General features: G+C 38.8%; 1 protein-coding gene across 1 annotated transcript; it reads left to right on the top strand.

Moving 5' to 3' along the window:
- Nucleotides 1-481: 481 nt before the first annotated feature.
- Nucleotides 482-17,005, top strand: LOC126382122 (aspartate aminotransferase, cytoplasmic). Its single transcript, XM_050031874.1, has 10 exons — nt 482-731; nt 1,148-1,255; nt 5,780-5,853; nt 7,591-7,699; nt 8,492-8,709; nt 9,102-9,252; nt 12,741-12,906; nt 13,556-13,627; nt 13,879-14,094; nt 16,862-17,005. The coding sequence occupies exons 1-10, from the start codon at nt 623-625 to the stop codon at nt 16,887-16,889; spliced, it is 1,251 nt and encodes a 416-aa protein (XP_049887831.1). The 5' UTR covers nt 482-622; the 3' UTR covers nt 16,890-17,005.
- The last annotated feature ends 500 nt before the right edge of the window (nt 17,006-17,505 follow it).

Genomic DNA, 17,505 nt, shown 5'->3' with positions numbered 1-17,505 from the left:
TGCTTAAAAGTTTATTTATAATGTTACACCACTTATTTATAACAAATCTTATACGTGAATTAAAATATCATCACGAACAAAAAGAGTCACAACTCTCAAGGTTAATGAGTCTCTAGGCTCGAAAACACAATGAAGGTTTTGGATATTATCACTGTAAATCTCGATGCAAAGGCGGAGGAGCAAGGTTTGAATCGACGCACTTATAAAAAGTAACAGGAAAACATCACGAAAACTTCATCTACAATAAATGAACGTGTGCGCTTCAAACGACGGCCATTACCATAGTAACAAAGCAACGTCAATGTCACAATGAGCTGTCGTTGTCAATTGTTAATAAATGGCGGATCGGGGTTGAAGTGCGGTGCGTGAGGGGCGCGGTTGACATTGCCCCCGTCGGACGAAAAATTTTTCTATGAGAGTGTATGAGCCGTTGCCGTGCTACCGACTCAAATCTGAATCTGACACTATTCTGACATGACATTGGCAAAGGTCATTTTAGTAGGACTTCCTTTTCAGTAGGTAACTAAAATTAATTATCTGCTGTTATCAGTTTACTTATTGAGACGGAGACACTTTGCGTCCGTTATTCCGTTCGAGGGGCCGTGTTGATCCCACAATTAAAATGTCGCGTTTCCAAGTTGTCGAACAAGGTCCTCCGATCGAAGTTTTTCAGCTCACTAAATTGTTTGCCGAAGACAGCTTCCAAAATAAAGTGAATTTAAGTGTCGGTGGTAAGTAACAAGTGTATTTTCAACTGTGTAGAAAGTAAAAATATTTTGTTTAGCAACAACAAAAATGATAACCTTAAATTATTATGTAACTTGTTTATGTTATGGGATATTTTTAAAATTACTATAGTATGTTCTTATTCGAAAATAAATGACGCGGGTCTCTATTTTCTTACATTCTATAGCTGATTTTATGTATGAATGTAAGTGTATAGTTTGTCTTTTATAGTTATAAACAAAAATTAAAAATCAGTTGATTAGTATGATTTTTTTTCTAATAGGCATATTTTTATATAGGCAGATAGACATTATAATATATATAATGTTATATACGTGCATGCGACCTAATTATAAGATTATTTCTCATTAAAATCTTATACATCTTCAATTGTTTCTAATATGTATAAATTTTTTTTTAGCATACAGAGATGAAAATGGAAAACCGTGGGTTCTGCCAGTTGTTAGGAAAATGGAGAAACAAATGGCCGAAGACGATACACTTCTACATGAGTACCTGCCTGTCCTTGGTGAGTTGTTATTAGTTTTAATTGGATCTAATATGTTGTCATTATAATCTGGTTGTAATTTACAGATATGATCCAGTATAGGTATTCGATTTATGTTAGCATAGTATATATTTTTCATTACTTTTGTTTTTTTCTTCTCATTCTTTTAAAGAAATAATGAATAGTATGTATATATACATGTGTATGTGTGCATGTGTGTATACATGTGTATGTTATATATATCCTATCTATTTAAATCTATCTCAGTTCTAACTGGATATTTGCAAAAGGACCAAAGATTCAAAGATATTTTTGCATCAACGGTACCTAATGACCGCCGACGAGATTGACCACCGGTATTCGAAGATCTACTCTCCTTCGATAACCGATCTTGTTGTTCCCTCACTGGTGGGGATCGTGATTGTTTGTGATCTTCCTCCATTGGGTTCGGTCCTGTGCCATGTGTACAGCTTAAAACCGAATACTAAAGTATAGGACCCGTACCACTTGCTTGCTTGACCTGGCCCACCCACCTAATCAGTGCTCTTCCTCTAGCACGCTTACCTTCAATCTGGCCCAGAATAATGTGTTTCTCTAGACAGTCTCATTGGTATTGGTACATACATACATTCATAAACTCACGCCTATTTCTCACCGGGGTAAGCAGAGACTATGGAATTCCATTTGCTTCGATCCTGACCCACTTCTCTTGCTTCCTCCACATTCAATGGTATTGGTATTCGTCTATTTTGCGTGATATCTGAAACGGCTGGATCACGCCAGCCTAATTCCCCAAGGGAATCTAACAGTCCTTTGACGTCGCTGACCACCTCAGGGAGGCATTCCGTCAGCCCAAAGTACGTGGCTCGGTAATTGGCGACTCCTCCATACTCCAGTAGAACATGGGCCGCTATTTCCTCCGCCTCCATGCAGGCTCTGCCCAGGGGGATATCTGTGACACCTAGTGTGAACAGATGTTTGTTAAAGGCACCGTTACTAGTAAGTAGCAATGGGGATGGCGTTATGTGCCCAAGGAAACTCAGGACTCTCTCCTGGCATGTCTCTCGCGATGTATTACGCAACTTTGCGACGCGACGATGAGTTAATTTTGACGAAGATGATTGTTCATTATCGAATATTGCATACATTTCGCATCGTACCAATTAACTTTGATAACGGGTTTGTGTGTTACGCGCTATTACGTCAGTGGGTTCATTATCTAAGTTTAGACGAGGGAAATTGTTTATAAATCTATCGTAATTATAGAAGGCAATGACGCTCGTGAGTCGTTGGATGATTTAAGTTTGATATCATATTGAACGTAGCCCAATATCGATTCATCGCTTGATATCGTATTGGCTTAGCCGTGCTGTGGTTAGTGATGTTCCTTTTCTTTTCTTTTTTTTTTTTTTGACGTGACTTATTGTAGATTTGCCGCAGATGGCATTAACTACTTGGCCGGACAAATGAGGAGCGCTGAAGGCTCTCACCCGGTACAACGTTTAAGACAATAGGCCTGAGGGTGCCCAGTTGGGCGCGAACCTCGGCTCAGGGCGTCGTCTGAGAGGAAAAATATTTGAAAGAATTAATCGACCCTAGTGGGTCGATAGCGATAAGCGCTGAATGAGGGAAATCGTCGACCACGCCGGCGGGGTCGGTATCCCCTATAGTAGTAGTATAGTGATGTTCCCAATTCGGGAACGCGGCAGTATAAACGCGCAAAAGAGCTTTATTTACCTAACACTTACACAGATAACGCCAGAGTACAAGAAAAAATAATTTAAAAAATAAAAGCAGCCTATTTCCTTATTATTAAAGAGTTTTTATAACGGGGTAATTCCTGCGTTGGGAAAATTCCCGGGAACGGCACATCACTGGCCGTGGTAGCCCAGTTGGAAGAATGGTTGACTCTCATTGTGAGGTTTCCGGTTCGATTCCTAGCACTTGCCTAAGCCAATGATTTTCGAATTTGTTTGTCATAAATGTTTATCCCGTGCTGAGTGGTGAAGGAAACTATCGTGAGGAAACTCATATTCCAGAAAATGCGTTTCGGAGGTTTTCCCTTCGCGGATTGGAAGGTCAGACAAGCAATCGCTTCTATAAAAGTAAGCAGACCCTGTGAAAACTGGATAACCTGGGAATATTTTAAAGCTGGTACCTATTATTATATTAAGCCTCTCTCTTCCGACTTTATTCACATCCGTTATCTTTAATGGGGTGGACAGGGCAGCGCTACAAACACTTGCAGTCGCTTTTAATAAAAAGAGGAATATTTACTGCCTATGATGGTCCCTAAAAAGTAGCATGGAAAATGCTGCACCGAACCGACAAGAGCGTGGCTCTTAAATTGATGATGGTCCCAATGGTCTATGTGGTCTCGTTATCTATGTCACAGATCCATTTATTTTTATACCCAGTTATGTAACAGGTTATCAACAGCTAACGAAACCTAACAAAGCAGCCATTGACGCCAGAGAATAAATTGGTGTTGATTATGAATGAGGTTCTCATAGTAAACTGTCTACTTGCTCTGATACAAAGTATGAAGTATAGTAGGTATTAATTGGGTAGTTTCCTAGGTCAAAGACAAATTATGAATAAATGTCAAATAGCCATATTGTTTTTTTAGATGAATTGTATCAATGTGGCCTTTTTAAAACCCCTGGTCTTCAAAAATGTTATTTATATCCCTTCCTCTTCTATTGTGTGGGTTTGTGAGGTGAATTACCAACCTCATCAACTCTGGTGTCAGGGTTATTATCGAGCCGCCAAAGGCCCCTGAAATTGCTCATGTAACGACTTACGTCAGTAAGTTGTAACCGGGACCAACGAGCGAGCCTTCCGAAGCACGGATCATCTTACTTTTCGAACAATCAGGTGATCAGCCTGTAATATCCTAACCAAAGCCCTAAAACAGCATGATTAGAATTACAGAAGGACAGATTATAATACGTCGCCTAGCGCAAAAGATACGAGACATATACACGAGTATTATGTCTCATTCCCACTAACGGTATATAGCTTTGTGCGAAAGAGACGGGAGATATGTTAGTCAAATCATGCTACATTTTAAAGGGTATAAGTACCAATGCAGCAAACAGCCTCCGTGGTCTAGTGGTTAGAGCGTTAGGCTCAAGATCTGGAGGTCCGGGTTCGATTCCCGATGGGGACATTGTCGAAGTCACTTTGTGAGACTGTCCTTTGTTTGGTAAGGACTTTTCAGGCTTGAATCACCTGATTGTCCGAAAAAGTAAGATGATTCCGTGCTTCGGAAGGCACGTTAAGCCGTTGGTCCCGGCTATTAGCCGTAAAAACACCTCCACCAACCCGCAGTGGAGCAGCGTGGTGGAGTATGCTCCATATCCCCTCCGGTTGATTGAGGGGAGGCCTGTGCCCAGCAGTGGGACGTATATAGGCAGTTTAGTTAAGTACCAATGCAGATCTCTATCTTAGAACATTGTTATGATTGGTAACCCTACCAGTTTTAATAGCTGATAAACTGTATCTTATCTTAGGTAATAGTGTACATTGTTCACTTGTTGGATTTCAAGGTCTCCAGATTATGTCGATGATACTCGACATAATTGCTTATTATTATCACATATTAGTATGGTCCATATCAATAGGTATTGGGGATTCATAATGTTTTTTATATAGTCCGAAGTCTTTTTATATATTTTTTATCATAAGCCAGTATTGCTGATTAGGGAACTCAATCCCGACTAGAGATCGCAAATTCGAGATCCCGCGGGATTGGATATATCAATCCCGGGAGATCCCGAAAATTTCGGGCCTAGTTAAAAAAAAGGTAAGTTAGGATGTCTCTTCTTCTTATCGTGTAGATTGTGAAGTGGAATACCAATCTCATCAACCCTGGTGTCAGGGTAGAGATATGGTCACAGAAATGCTAGACACTGGTATTGTCAGAGAATCCATCTCCGAGTATGCGAGTCCCATCATTTTGGTTCGAAAAAAAGACGACAAATTAAAGATGTGCGTTGATTATAGGTTGTTAAACTCAATTACTATAAAGGAGCGATACCCTATGTCGGATTACCGAGAACGGTGAAAACTGCTTATTTGTGATAGTGAGACAGAGTCGGCGCGCTCTCCCCTTACAGCCATACTTACAGTAGCTTACGGCTATTTAAGACTAAAGTAAGACCCAAAGTAAGAATTGGTACGGGGCGGAGGCTTACCTTTCTATACGTGTACTATTCTATATTGTAATGGGTCTCTTTTATATTTTTATTTTATATATATTAAACAAAACCGTAATGGGTATTGTTTTGCCTTTAATAAATAATTATTATTATTAATTGTTTTAATTTTACGCGGTTATTATCATAATTAAAACACATAATAACGGGTTCTTACCACGTTTAAAATGGCGATATGAGACTCCCGATATTTCGACACTCACATCGCCATTTTAAACGCGGTAAGAACCCGTTATTATGTGTTTTAATTATTATTAATTCTATGCCTGCGACAAGTTATGAGAATAGAAACAGATCGCTTATCACAATGTATCCGTCTTTCCAGGTTTTGAGCAGTTCAGTCAGCTAGCAACAGCCATGTTGCTCGGACAAGACAATCCAGTTTTAGCTGCTGGGCGTGTAAGTATACCACAGAGTTCTTATTATAGAGAGATGCCGCGAGAGCATAGCTCGTGGGACCGGAATATGCACAAAACGACCACATTTAACAACGATTGTATTATAAAACTTTCTACAAGCGCAATCACAACTGGTGCTTGTTACTACGCAATGAACGGCGCGTGAGTCAGTGCAGAGGTCGAGCTTGAAATGTCTCGAGTTTACTCCACTGAGGTTGAGTGGAGACATGACGTCATTATTTTCGCTTTATTTTATTGTAGTAAAGTCCTCAAGTCGAGGACGTAAATATCAACTTATAATACCAAAATGCTCAGCTGAGGCCGAATCGAGTGGAGGAAGTTTCGAGTTAATGTTTAGTTCTAACTTTAATGACTATGTTTCTACACTGTGGTCCTGTACGTACGGAAGTCACAGGGACTGTAACCTGGAACCCGATAGAGGACAGTAGTAACCGTCAGTAGTATTCAGAGGCGGAGGACAGGAGTCCTAGTACGGCTTTGAAATATACTACTCTGGGGGCCATCTCACTCTCGTCAGACAGAGTACTGCGGGGGAGAAGGCAAGAGGGAAACCACTGCTCTAGCATGGAGAATGCTATACCGACAAGAGCATGGCTCTTAAATGATGATCTACCTAGACTCTAGTAGGTACAGTCATGAGTAATATCCTGTAAGTACCCACTTTAGAACCCTGTCGCACTATCATATTTGACATTTAATGAGACTTACGGTGTAATTTGTCAAAGAAGTTAATATGACATGGTATCAAAATTGTATACATATTAGTACTCGTAACCGTACACCGGCTTGCTTCTCAATCGGGGAACGCCGGTACGAACTCCGGTACCGGACTTGCACCAATGAATCTTTTTTTTTAATATATAAAAGGAGAAACTGACTGACTGACATATCAACGCACAGCCTAAACGGCTAAACGTAGGCACTTGAAATTTGGAAGGGACGTAGCTTAGGTACCGTAGAGGTGCACTAAGAAAGGAATTCCCGGAATTCCCACGGGAACGGGAATTAGCGGGAAAATCCTTTTGTATGAAAAATCTAAACCGCTTAAGTTAGACGCTTGAAATTTGGCATGCAGGTACCTTAGTTAACTTAAAGCTTAGTTGCAACAGGATATTGCGAAATTCCCACGGAAACGGGAGTTAGCGGGAAAAAAATTGTATGAAAAAATCTAAACTGCATAAGTTAGATGCTTGAAATTTGATATGCACTCCCACACACACAAATATCTCTCTTTTATAACACGCCACGCGGACGAAGTCGCGGGCAAAAGCTAGTTATTAATATATCTTAAATGCAGTTAACAAACAGCCTCGTTTAACACAGACACCACACATTGACGTTATCGTACACGCGCATCTGTGTGTGTCACGTCTGATGCCATACGATCCAAGTCTAAAATGTGTTCGGGGGGGGGGGGGGGGGGATGAGGTAAAGATAGTTCGGGGGGGGGGGGGGAAGAGTTGCTGTTCTATACGTAGTATTATTCCTTATTCTATGATAACACATAAACAGCCTATGTACGTCCCATTGCTGAGTACAGCTACTTAAGTGCAGTTTTCACTAACACAGTTGGTTCGACCATTATAGACGGCGATACGGCTCACCACCTATCACGTTGGTCTAACAGAAAGCTCGGTGAGGTGTGGGTACTTAGTTCATCTTGCGATAGATGTACCTTTGTCCTGAGCTTATGTTTATGTTTCTGTAATATGTACAGGCTTTCGGCGTTCAAACCCTATCCGGGACTGGCGCACTGCGTGTTGGAGCTGAGCTGCTGAACAAGCATCTCCACTACACCACCTACTACTACTCCAAACCGACATGGGGTAAGCATTAATTATTTATTTATTTAACACAAAAACATTCACAACATTAGGTAATGGAATTCCAATGGTGAGGAGTCATCAAAATTTATCATAATATTTATTTTGTATCAATACATTGGTACTGATAATTGGGGTTGCGGTACATCCGTCGCAAGATGAACTAAGTATCTACACCTCACCGACCTTTCTGTTAGACCAACGTGATAGGCGGTGAGCCGTATCGCCGTCTATAATGCTCGAGCCAACTGTGTTAGTGAAAACTGCACTTAAGTAGCTGTAGTCAGCAGTGGGGCGTACATAGGCTGTTTATGTGTTATCATAGAATAAGGAATAATACCCCACGTATAAAACAGCCACTCTCCCCCCCCCCACGAACTAGCTTTACCTCAACCCCCCCCCCCCCCCCCCCGAACACATTTTAGACTTGAATCGTATGGCATCAAACGTGACACACACAGATGCGCGTGTACGATAACTTCAATGTGTGGTGTCTGTGTTAAACGAGGCTGGAGTCCGGGTGTGGTGTTATTACGGCTCACATGATCTGATAATGTATGTACACTATTAACACATGTTTATGGAACATGATGTTCGTGCGTCACCCAACAGGGTCCACATAATATCAGCGTCGTGGTTCACGCCGCGACTTGTGCTGAGTGAGGCCCTTTTATCTCAGGACGTCCACCACCACCTTAAGATCATTTCGACAAACCTCCGTCTTGCTTTTTTGTGTGTGGCGTCCTTTTATAATATACTATTTCTATTCTATCTAATAACCAAATCTTTCTCTAGAAAACCACCACCTAGTTTTCATGAACGCCGGGTTCACAACCCCGCGTACATACCGCTACTGGGACGAGAAGACACGCGCCATAGACTTCGACGGCCTCATGGAGGACCTCAAGAACGCCCCGGAGAACGCCGTCATCATCCTCCACGCATGCGCACACAACCCCACCGGCATCGACCCCACTCACGAGCAGTGGGAAAAGATTGCTGATGTCATGGAGGTATGTTTCTTACCATATTGTACCTAGGCTAAGTGCTTTATGTAAAAATATGAGCAAATAATTACTAATAGTTCAATTAATTAAGTGAAGTGTATTCATTTAAATTGTGACCTATAAAACCATTAAAACCCGTTCAGACTTTTAAAAAAATTGAATTTGTGATATTGACTGATGCTTATAAAAGATTCTTGCCAAGTAGTAGTGGTACCTAGTTCAGTTCAATAACGCATGACGTCATTAATTTTGTATTATTTTATTGGCAATATGATGTGATCGAGTCCAGCTTGTAAAGTCATCAAGTTGCGGACGTAAATATCAAAATGCGCGGCTGCGGCCGAGCCGAGTATACATCTTAAAATACGGGTGTTATTTTATGTAATAATCCGTTCCAGGAACGCAAGTTGTTCCCGTTCTTCGACAGCGCGTACCAGGGCTTCGCGTCCGGAGAACTGGACAAGGACGCATACGCGGTCCGCTACTTTGTCAAGAGAGGATTCGAGCTGGTGTGCGCGCAGTCCTTCGCCAAGAACTTTGGGCTTTACAGTGAGTCAAGACACGGCATTTCCGGTTAGGGGGTTAACATTTCCAATCTTTTAGTTGCTGGCACAATGCAATAAAAGTCCGAACGCCACTGCAATATATCTACTGAAGGTACGCCTTAGGTAGCCTTACCTTTAACACTTTATGACAGTCCTGATACTGGCGGACACAAACTTAACCTAATTTTAGTTTGACAGTTCTTAAACTAGTGCCGTCCTCCACTTACAATACTTGTAAGAAAGAGGTGGAGCTAGTTTTAGTCCTGTCAAATTAATTGGTGGTATAACGGCCTCTGTTATCCGGTGGTTTGAGCGTTGGCCTCTCAATCCGGAGGTCCCAGGACATATCATAAAAAAATAATTTGTGACCCCTAGTTTGGTTAGGACATTACAGGCTGATCAACTGATTGTCCGACAGTAAGATGATCCGCCTCACAACTCACACGATAGAACAAGAATTGGTGGTTGCCCGAATCAGCACCATTGCTGATTCAGGCAGAGACCAACTTAATTTTAACAAAATTTGACAGTTACAGAACTAGTTCTTTCTTGCCCTTATTGTAAGTGAAAGACGGCACTAGTTTAAGAACTCTTCATCAGCCCATTAACGTCCCCACTGCTGGGGCACGGGCCTTTCCTATGGATGGATAGGGAGATCGTACCTTAACCATCACGCGGGCCCAGTGCGGATTGATAGTTATTAACGACTGCTAATGCAGCCGGGACCAACGGCTTAACGTGCCTTCCGAAGCACGGAGGAGCTTGAGATGAAAGCTTTTTTTTTTGTGGTCACCCATCCTATGACCGGCCTTTGTGAAAGTTTAAGAACTGTCAAACTCAAATAAGATTAAACTTGTGACCGCCAGATAGGCACCACTGACCACCAGTGATTGACCTTTCATTCATAATAGTATAACACTTGAGATTGGGGCCACGTACGTAATAGACGTACTGTCTGTTACTGTGGACACAGCGATAATCAAGAAAAGAACAGTTAGGCTGCCTGTCCACCGGGGCGGAGCGAGGCAGCGGAGCAGAGAAACGGAGAAATATTAACCAATACAGGGAATTGCGAACTAGTTTGTGCAATCCTATTAGTTAATATTACTCTGTTCCGCTGCCTCGCTTCGGTATGGTGGACAGACAGCTGCGTGGACTATAAAAGCGCGCGAAGATCGCTAACGCTTTCTACATAACTGGTCATAAATAAATCAATTCTATCCTAAGGCCGAGATTCCTAGACTATAGTTAAACAGTGGGGATTGGATTTTAAAAGGACATTCGGTCTAACAACGAAGCTAAAAATTGCCACATAAGGAAACGGGAACCGTTTTACCCCGAATTTAGCGCCAGCGAAGCCGCTGGCAAAAGCTAGTATAATGATATCGGTGCAAAAGAAGACATACCGCTCAAGCGGGAAGCATTGAGCATTTTAATATAGTGAGTGCAATATAGTGTTTTAGAGCGGCAATTTCGATAGTCAAGTCAGGCCTTCGGATGCAAAAAATGTCTCAAACCGCAATTACGCGGCGCGGCGCGGCGCGCAAAATATTCTGTAGGGGCAACTCTGTTGCGCCACTCTGCGTAGTGCGTTTCAATTCATAGTAAATAGTAGAAAAAATATTTAGCAAATAATATTAAGACGCGCCGCGCAATTGCGTTTTAATCTTAATATAGTGAGTGTAATACAGTGAATTACTAAGTGACATTAAAAGTGACTTTTTGGTCGTGTCCAACTGTAAGTACAGTGGAATTTATCCGTAACAGTTTTCCATGGATATCATAGTGATGTTACCGTATAGTGTACATAACAGTATCGTATAGTAATATTGTAATTAATTAAGTATTGACGGACTTTTATTGTTACGATAGTTTAATTAGAGCGGTTCCCAAAAGGTGGTCCGCGGGACCTTCGGGTTCCTAGAGTTCGTGGAAAAAACAGACAACAACATAATTTAAACTACAAGGTGTCAGACCCTAGGTGTTTTTTTTTATTAAATACATTTCATGTTATTAATTTATTTTGTTATTAAACCGAGGATCCGTCAAAAAAGTATGATCTGGGTTCCATAGTCAAAATGTTTTTTTTTTTAAATTTGGGAACCGCTGTTCTATTGAATATTTAGTGTAAATAGCTGTATGTTGTATAGACTAATATAAAGTATGTTTCGTCTTTATTTATACTTAGTTCTTATATTAGGTAACTATACCTACTACTTTGAATACAGACCGCCTTACCAATAAAAATAAACAAGGGGTGAACGTGTGAATACGTATTTGACTGCCATGCAACGATCAATCGAATTATTTGATTCAATTTTTCTTCACGTTCACTGCTTTATTTTATATTGGTAAAGGTTTATTGTAGTTGTTAGTGTAAATAAAAATCTTAAACAGTAGGATAAAGTTCAACTACATACTTCGTTTGTACAACCGGGTGAATTTCAGAGCACCGAAAGAATATAATTTGCGTCACCGTAAAAATATCTTACAAAATAGATAATTATATATTATTTTTATTTTATTAACCTTTTCCGAACGAATGAATAAAAAGAACGAATAATTGAACGAAGAATGCTAATTTTCATGTTCATTAATATTAGATTTGTCGTGTATCAGAAATTTAAATTCGGAACTAAGTACTTTATAGTTGTTTTGTTTTGAGTTCTGAATTCAAAATTCAATTTTCTTACCAATCGTTTATATTCGTAAAATGAAAATAGAAGCACTGAAGAATCTTTGTTTTTTTTTTGTAAATATCCGGTCCGAACTCCGGTTGCCATATTGTATTTTATCATTACCAACTTACATAAGTTAATAATGAGATTTTTACAGTGACATGAATGATATTGGTGTTGATTCCAGCAGACACAACCAAATTTTATTTGAAGTATGTAAAGTATATCTGTCATATTCTTATCTACCGACTAGGAAAGGGACGGATGACAGACGGCTGGTAATTTTACAACGAATGAGACAATAAAACAATAACTCGAACGAATCAAATATGCATCTTGCTGGTATGCAACTCACTCGACGTGTACTGTTTACCTTGTTCGGTCGAGTTATACGCCAACTTTAAAATTTGACTACAACTGAAATTTTAATTGATATGCTAAAAATGGATCAATTACCCGTCGCCTTCCTTTTCGGCGGATAAGAAAATGACAGGTATAACACCTTTCGAACGCCGGAACGCTGATCTCGAGGGCTTATAAAGGCAGCAGTTCGTTTAAAAAAAGCAATTTTGCAATTTGACATTTGCGCATATAAAAGTAAGTTTTGTTTGTTTGTAAATTAATGTCAAATGCTTTTTTGGATTAATTGCTCCGATATTGCCTTTTAAACCCTCCTCGATCGGACACAATGTAAAATCTATTATCCCCACAGAAGTTAAAATTAGGATATATCTGCTGGTGATCAGCACCATTGACTTTTGGTGCTTTGAAATTTAGTCCAGCACGTGTACTATATCGTCCGTTGTATCCGCAGATGAGCGCGTGGGCAACCTGAGCATAGTGCTGAACAACTCGTCGCACGTGCCCGCCATCCGCTCGCAGGTGACGTGGATCGTGCGTGGCATGTACTCCAACCCGCCGGCGCACGGCGCACGCGTCGTCACCGCCGTGCTCAGCTGCAAGCAGCTCTTCGACGAGTGGTGCGTACTGGTATTCCGGCCAAGTAGATAATGCAAATGTAGTCAGGTCAAAAAAAAAGAGTGCGAGTTCTTAAGCTCTTCGAGGTGGCAATCCACTACACAACACACACGATAGAAGAAGATAATCTCGATAATTTACTATTAATTATTTCTTTTTATTTTGGTGCAATAATTTGTATTGTATTGAATGCTTCCAGAAAGGGGGGGGGGGGGGGGGGGTAAAAAGGCCACATTAAGCACTTCTGCGCAAATGTCAAAATGCAATATTGCTTTTTCAGATGAATTGCTTCGATGTGGCCTTTTTAACTGCTCCTGGAAGCATTCAATACAATACAATATACTTTATTGCACTAAAATAAAAAGAAATAATCAATAATAAATAGTAGAGATTATCTTCTTCTATCGTGTGTGTTGTGAAGTTGATTACCAACCTCATCAACCCAGGTGTCAGGGTTTTTATTGAATCGCCTAAAGGCTCGTACAAAATATAAAAAACCCGTAGACACATTCTGTCATAAGACAAGTGTGTATAAGTATTTTCCATTGAACTTTAATGGAATTATTTATAACTATAGACCTTGTGTCCCATTATGCTTCATGTATGTGAAGTCTTTCTGATAATGTTCGTTGATTATGTCTTTTTTTGCAGGAAGGATCATATCAAGGTTATGTCGTCCAGAGTCATACAGATGAGAGAAGCTTTGAGGGCCGAACTAGTTAAGTAAGTAAACAACATTTTAGATGTAGACATACAAGTACGTACGGGTGTTAGTGACACCGTAACATACGAGTTATATAAATGGAATTTCCTCACGGAAAATTAATGAAATTGTTAGTGTTTTTTAAATTATTTTCAGGTCCATACTTTTTCGACCTAAAACACTTGATATCGTCTCGGAATCATAAGCTCAATCATCCGGCAAAGTTTTCGTTACGATGTCACTAACACTGTATTTCCTCTTTCCTCCACAGACTAGGCACACCCGGCACTTGGGACCACATAGTGAAGCAGATCGGATTGTTCTCCTACACCGGCCTCACCCAGCGACAAGTGGAGCACCTCATCCAGGAATACCACATCTACCTGCTCAAATCGGGCCGTATCAACATCTGCGGGCTCAACCCTTCAAATGTGGCCTACGTCGCGCGCGCTATGAACGACGCGATCACCAAGTTTCCTGATGACCAGTAATCCTTTTTTCTTTACACCTTCTGCGTTATAATATGGTGTATAGGACAGTTGTCAGAAGAGTACGGTCACGAGCATTAATATGTATACACTTTGGTACCATGTCACATTAACTTTTTTGACAAATTGAACTGTAAGTCTCACTAAATGTCAAATATGTTAGTGCGACAGAGTCCTAAAGTGGGTACATTATATTGCTCATGACTGTACAGCCTAGCTGCACTCTTTCTGTCCTGCTGTCATCATAGCACCATACTAGAGCGTAAGATCTATAATCATATTTCTAGTTGAATTCTGAGCGTATTATAACGTCTAGTCTGTCGAAGGCCAATTAATAAAAAAATTGAAAAACGAATATACCATTTGAATGGGTTTCTATTGAAACGGAGCGCTGTGGAGAAGAGCGGAGATGTGCAGGAATCGCTCCAATCACCATGAGGGAAAGAATGAGCGTGTTTTCTCTCGCTCTTGATTGACCGAATCCGCACGTCTCCGCTCCGCTTCAGTGGAAACCCATCTTATTATGATGACGTTATAATACGAGCATTAAATCCATTTTTTTCACGGGATTGGGTACTTGTCTTTTTGGATATTCTATCGAGACTGACTAATTATTTTTTTTTATTGCTGAGAATGGTTCACAGTGAGCTTTTAGGTGGGAGACATAAACTTCATTCGGAATTGGTATTGAGATTACAGTGGTTATGTGAAATACATAATTATTTATTTAATTATGCAAACATTTTTAAATGATATATTTTCTGTTAAGTTGGCATGAAAAAGATATTTACGCAATCCCCAGATGTTTCTATGTGAATAGATGTACGATAAATTGAACACAGCTATGAATCAAATAGAAGTAAACTTTATTTTGGACACGTATTTTGTAGGACTTAGTTCATTTCCTGGCGTTACAGCCTAAAAGGGATCTTGTTTTTAATATGGTAAATTTGATTTCTCTGTGAGATACACATTGGTTTCTCGTCCATAAACTGTCTAAACGGTTATATAAAAAATATTATGTCTTATGAAAAAAGTAAAGGAATAAAAAAAACAATTATGGATACAATTTTGCAAATGAAATGAAATTTGAAATTTCAAGAAGATAGCAAGGTCCTTTGTAGACACAAAAGTAAAAAATAGACTAGTTCTCAATTACATTTCAGTAATTATATTTACATTTGTATTTATATCAATCTTAATTGCATTTTATATTCATTCGTTTTATAAAAAATATTATTTTTAATTATTTGCCATCTTCAAAATAATTCGATAGTTTATTACGAGTTTTTAATACAATTATATTAATTAATTTACAATATTTATCAAAATCTTGCAGATGCGTTTGTTCTTCATGCAGCTTTTGATTATTTTAAAGAATAAAGAATAGATCAAAGATATATTATTATTATTGGTGAGTTTTACCACTAATGTTTAAGTATGTGGTTGTTTTTGGCACTAGTAGCCATTTTTAGTCGGTTTATTTTAAATAACGAAGCTTTTCTATTTTTCAGGATTACACTTACTAAGCGCTTTTATTTAATTCTGATATTTTTAATGAATTATTTAGCAATAATCATGTTCGACAAAGAGTTTGAATTTAGAAGGTAATGAACCTGTTACTTTATGTTTACTTGTACTAATGTCATGTTATAGAAGTCCAAATAAAGATTTTTACTACTATTATTAAACTAATATTAGAGTTATTACATTTCGATTGCTCATAGCTGTAACAATTACATAATAGGATAAATTTAGAGCAATATTAGATTGTAATTATGTTCGAAATATTTACTTAAGAGGCCCTTTTAAACGTTTACAACTACTTTATTAGGCTGTGATTTATTTAAAAAAATAACCATTTTATAAAATTATTTTCAAAACTATGTAGATGTTTTTTTATGAAGAAATCATTTACACAGCCACTGCCTATATTTTGTCCATGTGTTCATAATGTCATTATTATTATATTTCATATATCAGACCTATTGGTCGAGATATTTTCATAATAATAATTATATTTGCCTTTAATTATAATATTATATTAAGTACTTTCATTTTGGGTATTCATTGGCAACATATATTTCCTGCCAATTTATACGAATGTAGAATATTAACTACATGTCCCGAAAATAGCTTAATTTCATGCTTTATGGCGAAAGGGAATTTGTCTGGGTCTAAAGTGATTTCGGCTTGGACTAAAGCTACTTCGGCTTGGTCTAAAGTGACTTCGGCTTGGTCTAAAGTGATTTCGACTTAGTTTTGAGAGAATTAGGATTTAACTCCGGGATAAGTGATTTAAACACTAAGTCTTGGTTGGCTGACAAAATAAATATACAATTTGTAAGTAACCCAATGGTTTAGTCATAAGCCGAAGTGAGCCAAAAGCAATCGTGTGCGTTAAAAAAGGGAGTAAATTTTGAATTATTTTAAAATACCTCTACATATTACGTTTTACAAATACTAACAATGCAAATGGCTTTTCAGTATTAAAAGCTTTTAGTTGGCCAATAAAACAATACTAAAGTAATGATTGTTACCAGTTACGAAATATACAATTTGTATGTAGAAATAGTGTACTTTGCAAATACATACTTTCTTTGTTATTAACTATTGTTTTATTTAATTATATGGTTATGTTTCTTAATGGTGCTTGATCAGGGAGCTTGGAAGTTATTTGGGTATGCAGAACATTTAAAATTATTACATTTGACGACATAAAAACGACGAAAAATGGTTTACAAGTTTTTTTTTCTTTTTTCACAGTGATACCATTGCACACTCCAAGTTATGATGAGGCATGAGCATAAAGTGGCAACCCTGTATTTTCAACGGTATGTGCTGGTATCATTGGTGGAGGAGATTCTATACATATTGCACAATGAGATTAATAAATCATATTTTTTTCTATTTGTAATTCTCCTTTTATTCTATATACTGTGCTTAATACACACACAACACATACATTTACTCACATACATACACACACACACACACACGCATACACATTACACACATACTTATACACACACACACTTATTTACTTATACATTTCATCGCAATGATGTTTCAATCTACATCAGATCCGAGTCAGAGTTCAGAAATGGTCGTAGAACTTTTGTATGTGTACGCGCTACTTGTACAATCAAAGAGCAAAAGTTCGGTCTGAGCCCAGCGAATTATTTGTAAACAGTTGTTAAATTATGAACCATTAGTTGTCATAATTGTAAAATTTATGTTTTTGTCGTTTATTACAGAAACGACATGTAACCAGTCGGGTCTACATGACAACCGCGCCGCGCGCGGCGCGAATTATATTGACCGCTTTGACCAATAGCCGTTTGACGTCCATCTACGTAGATAGCATTCGTATAGTTTAACGGTCCAAGCGCTCGATATAATTTGCGCCG

Source organism: Pectinophora gossypiella, chromosome 3 (assembly GCF_024362695.1).
Source record: "Pectinophora gossypiella chromosome 3, ilPecGoss1.1, whole genome shotgun sequence".
Classification (NCBI taxonomy): Eukaryota; Metazoa; Arthropoda; class Insecta; order Lepidoptera; family Gelechiidae; genus Pectinophora; species Pectinophora gossypiella.
This window is presented reverse-complemented; position numbering and strand designations above follow the sequence as displayed.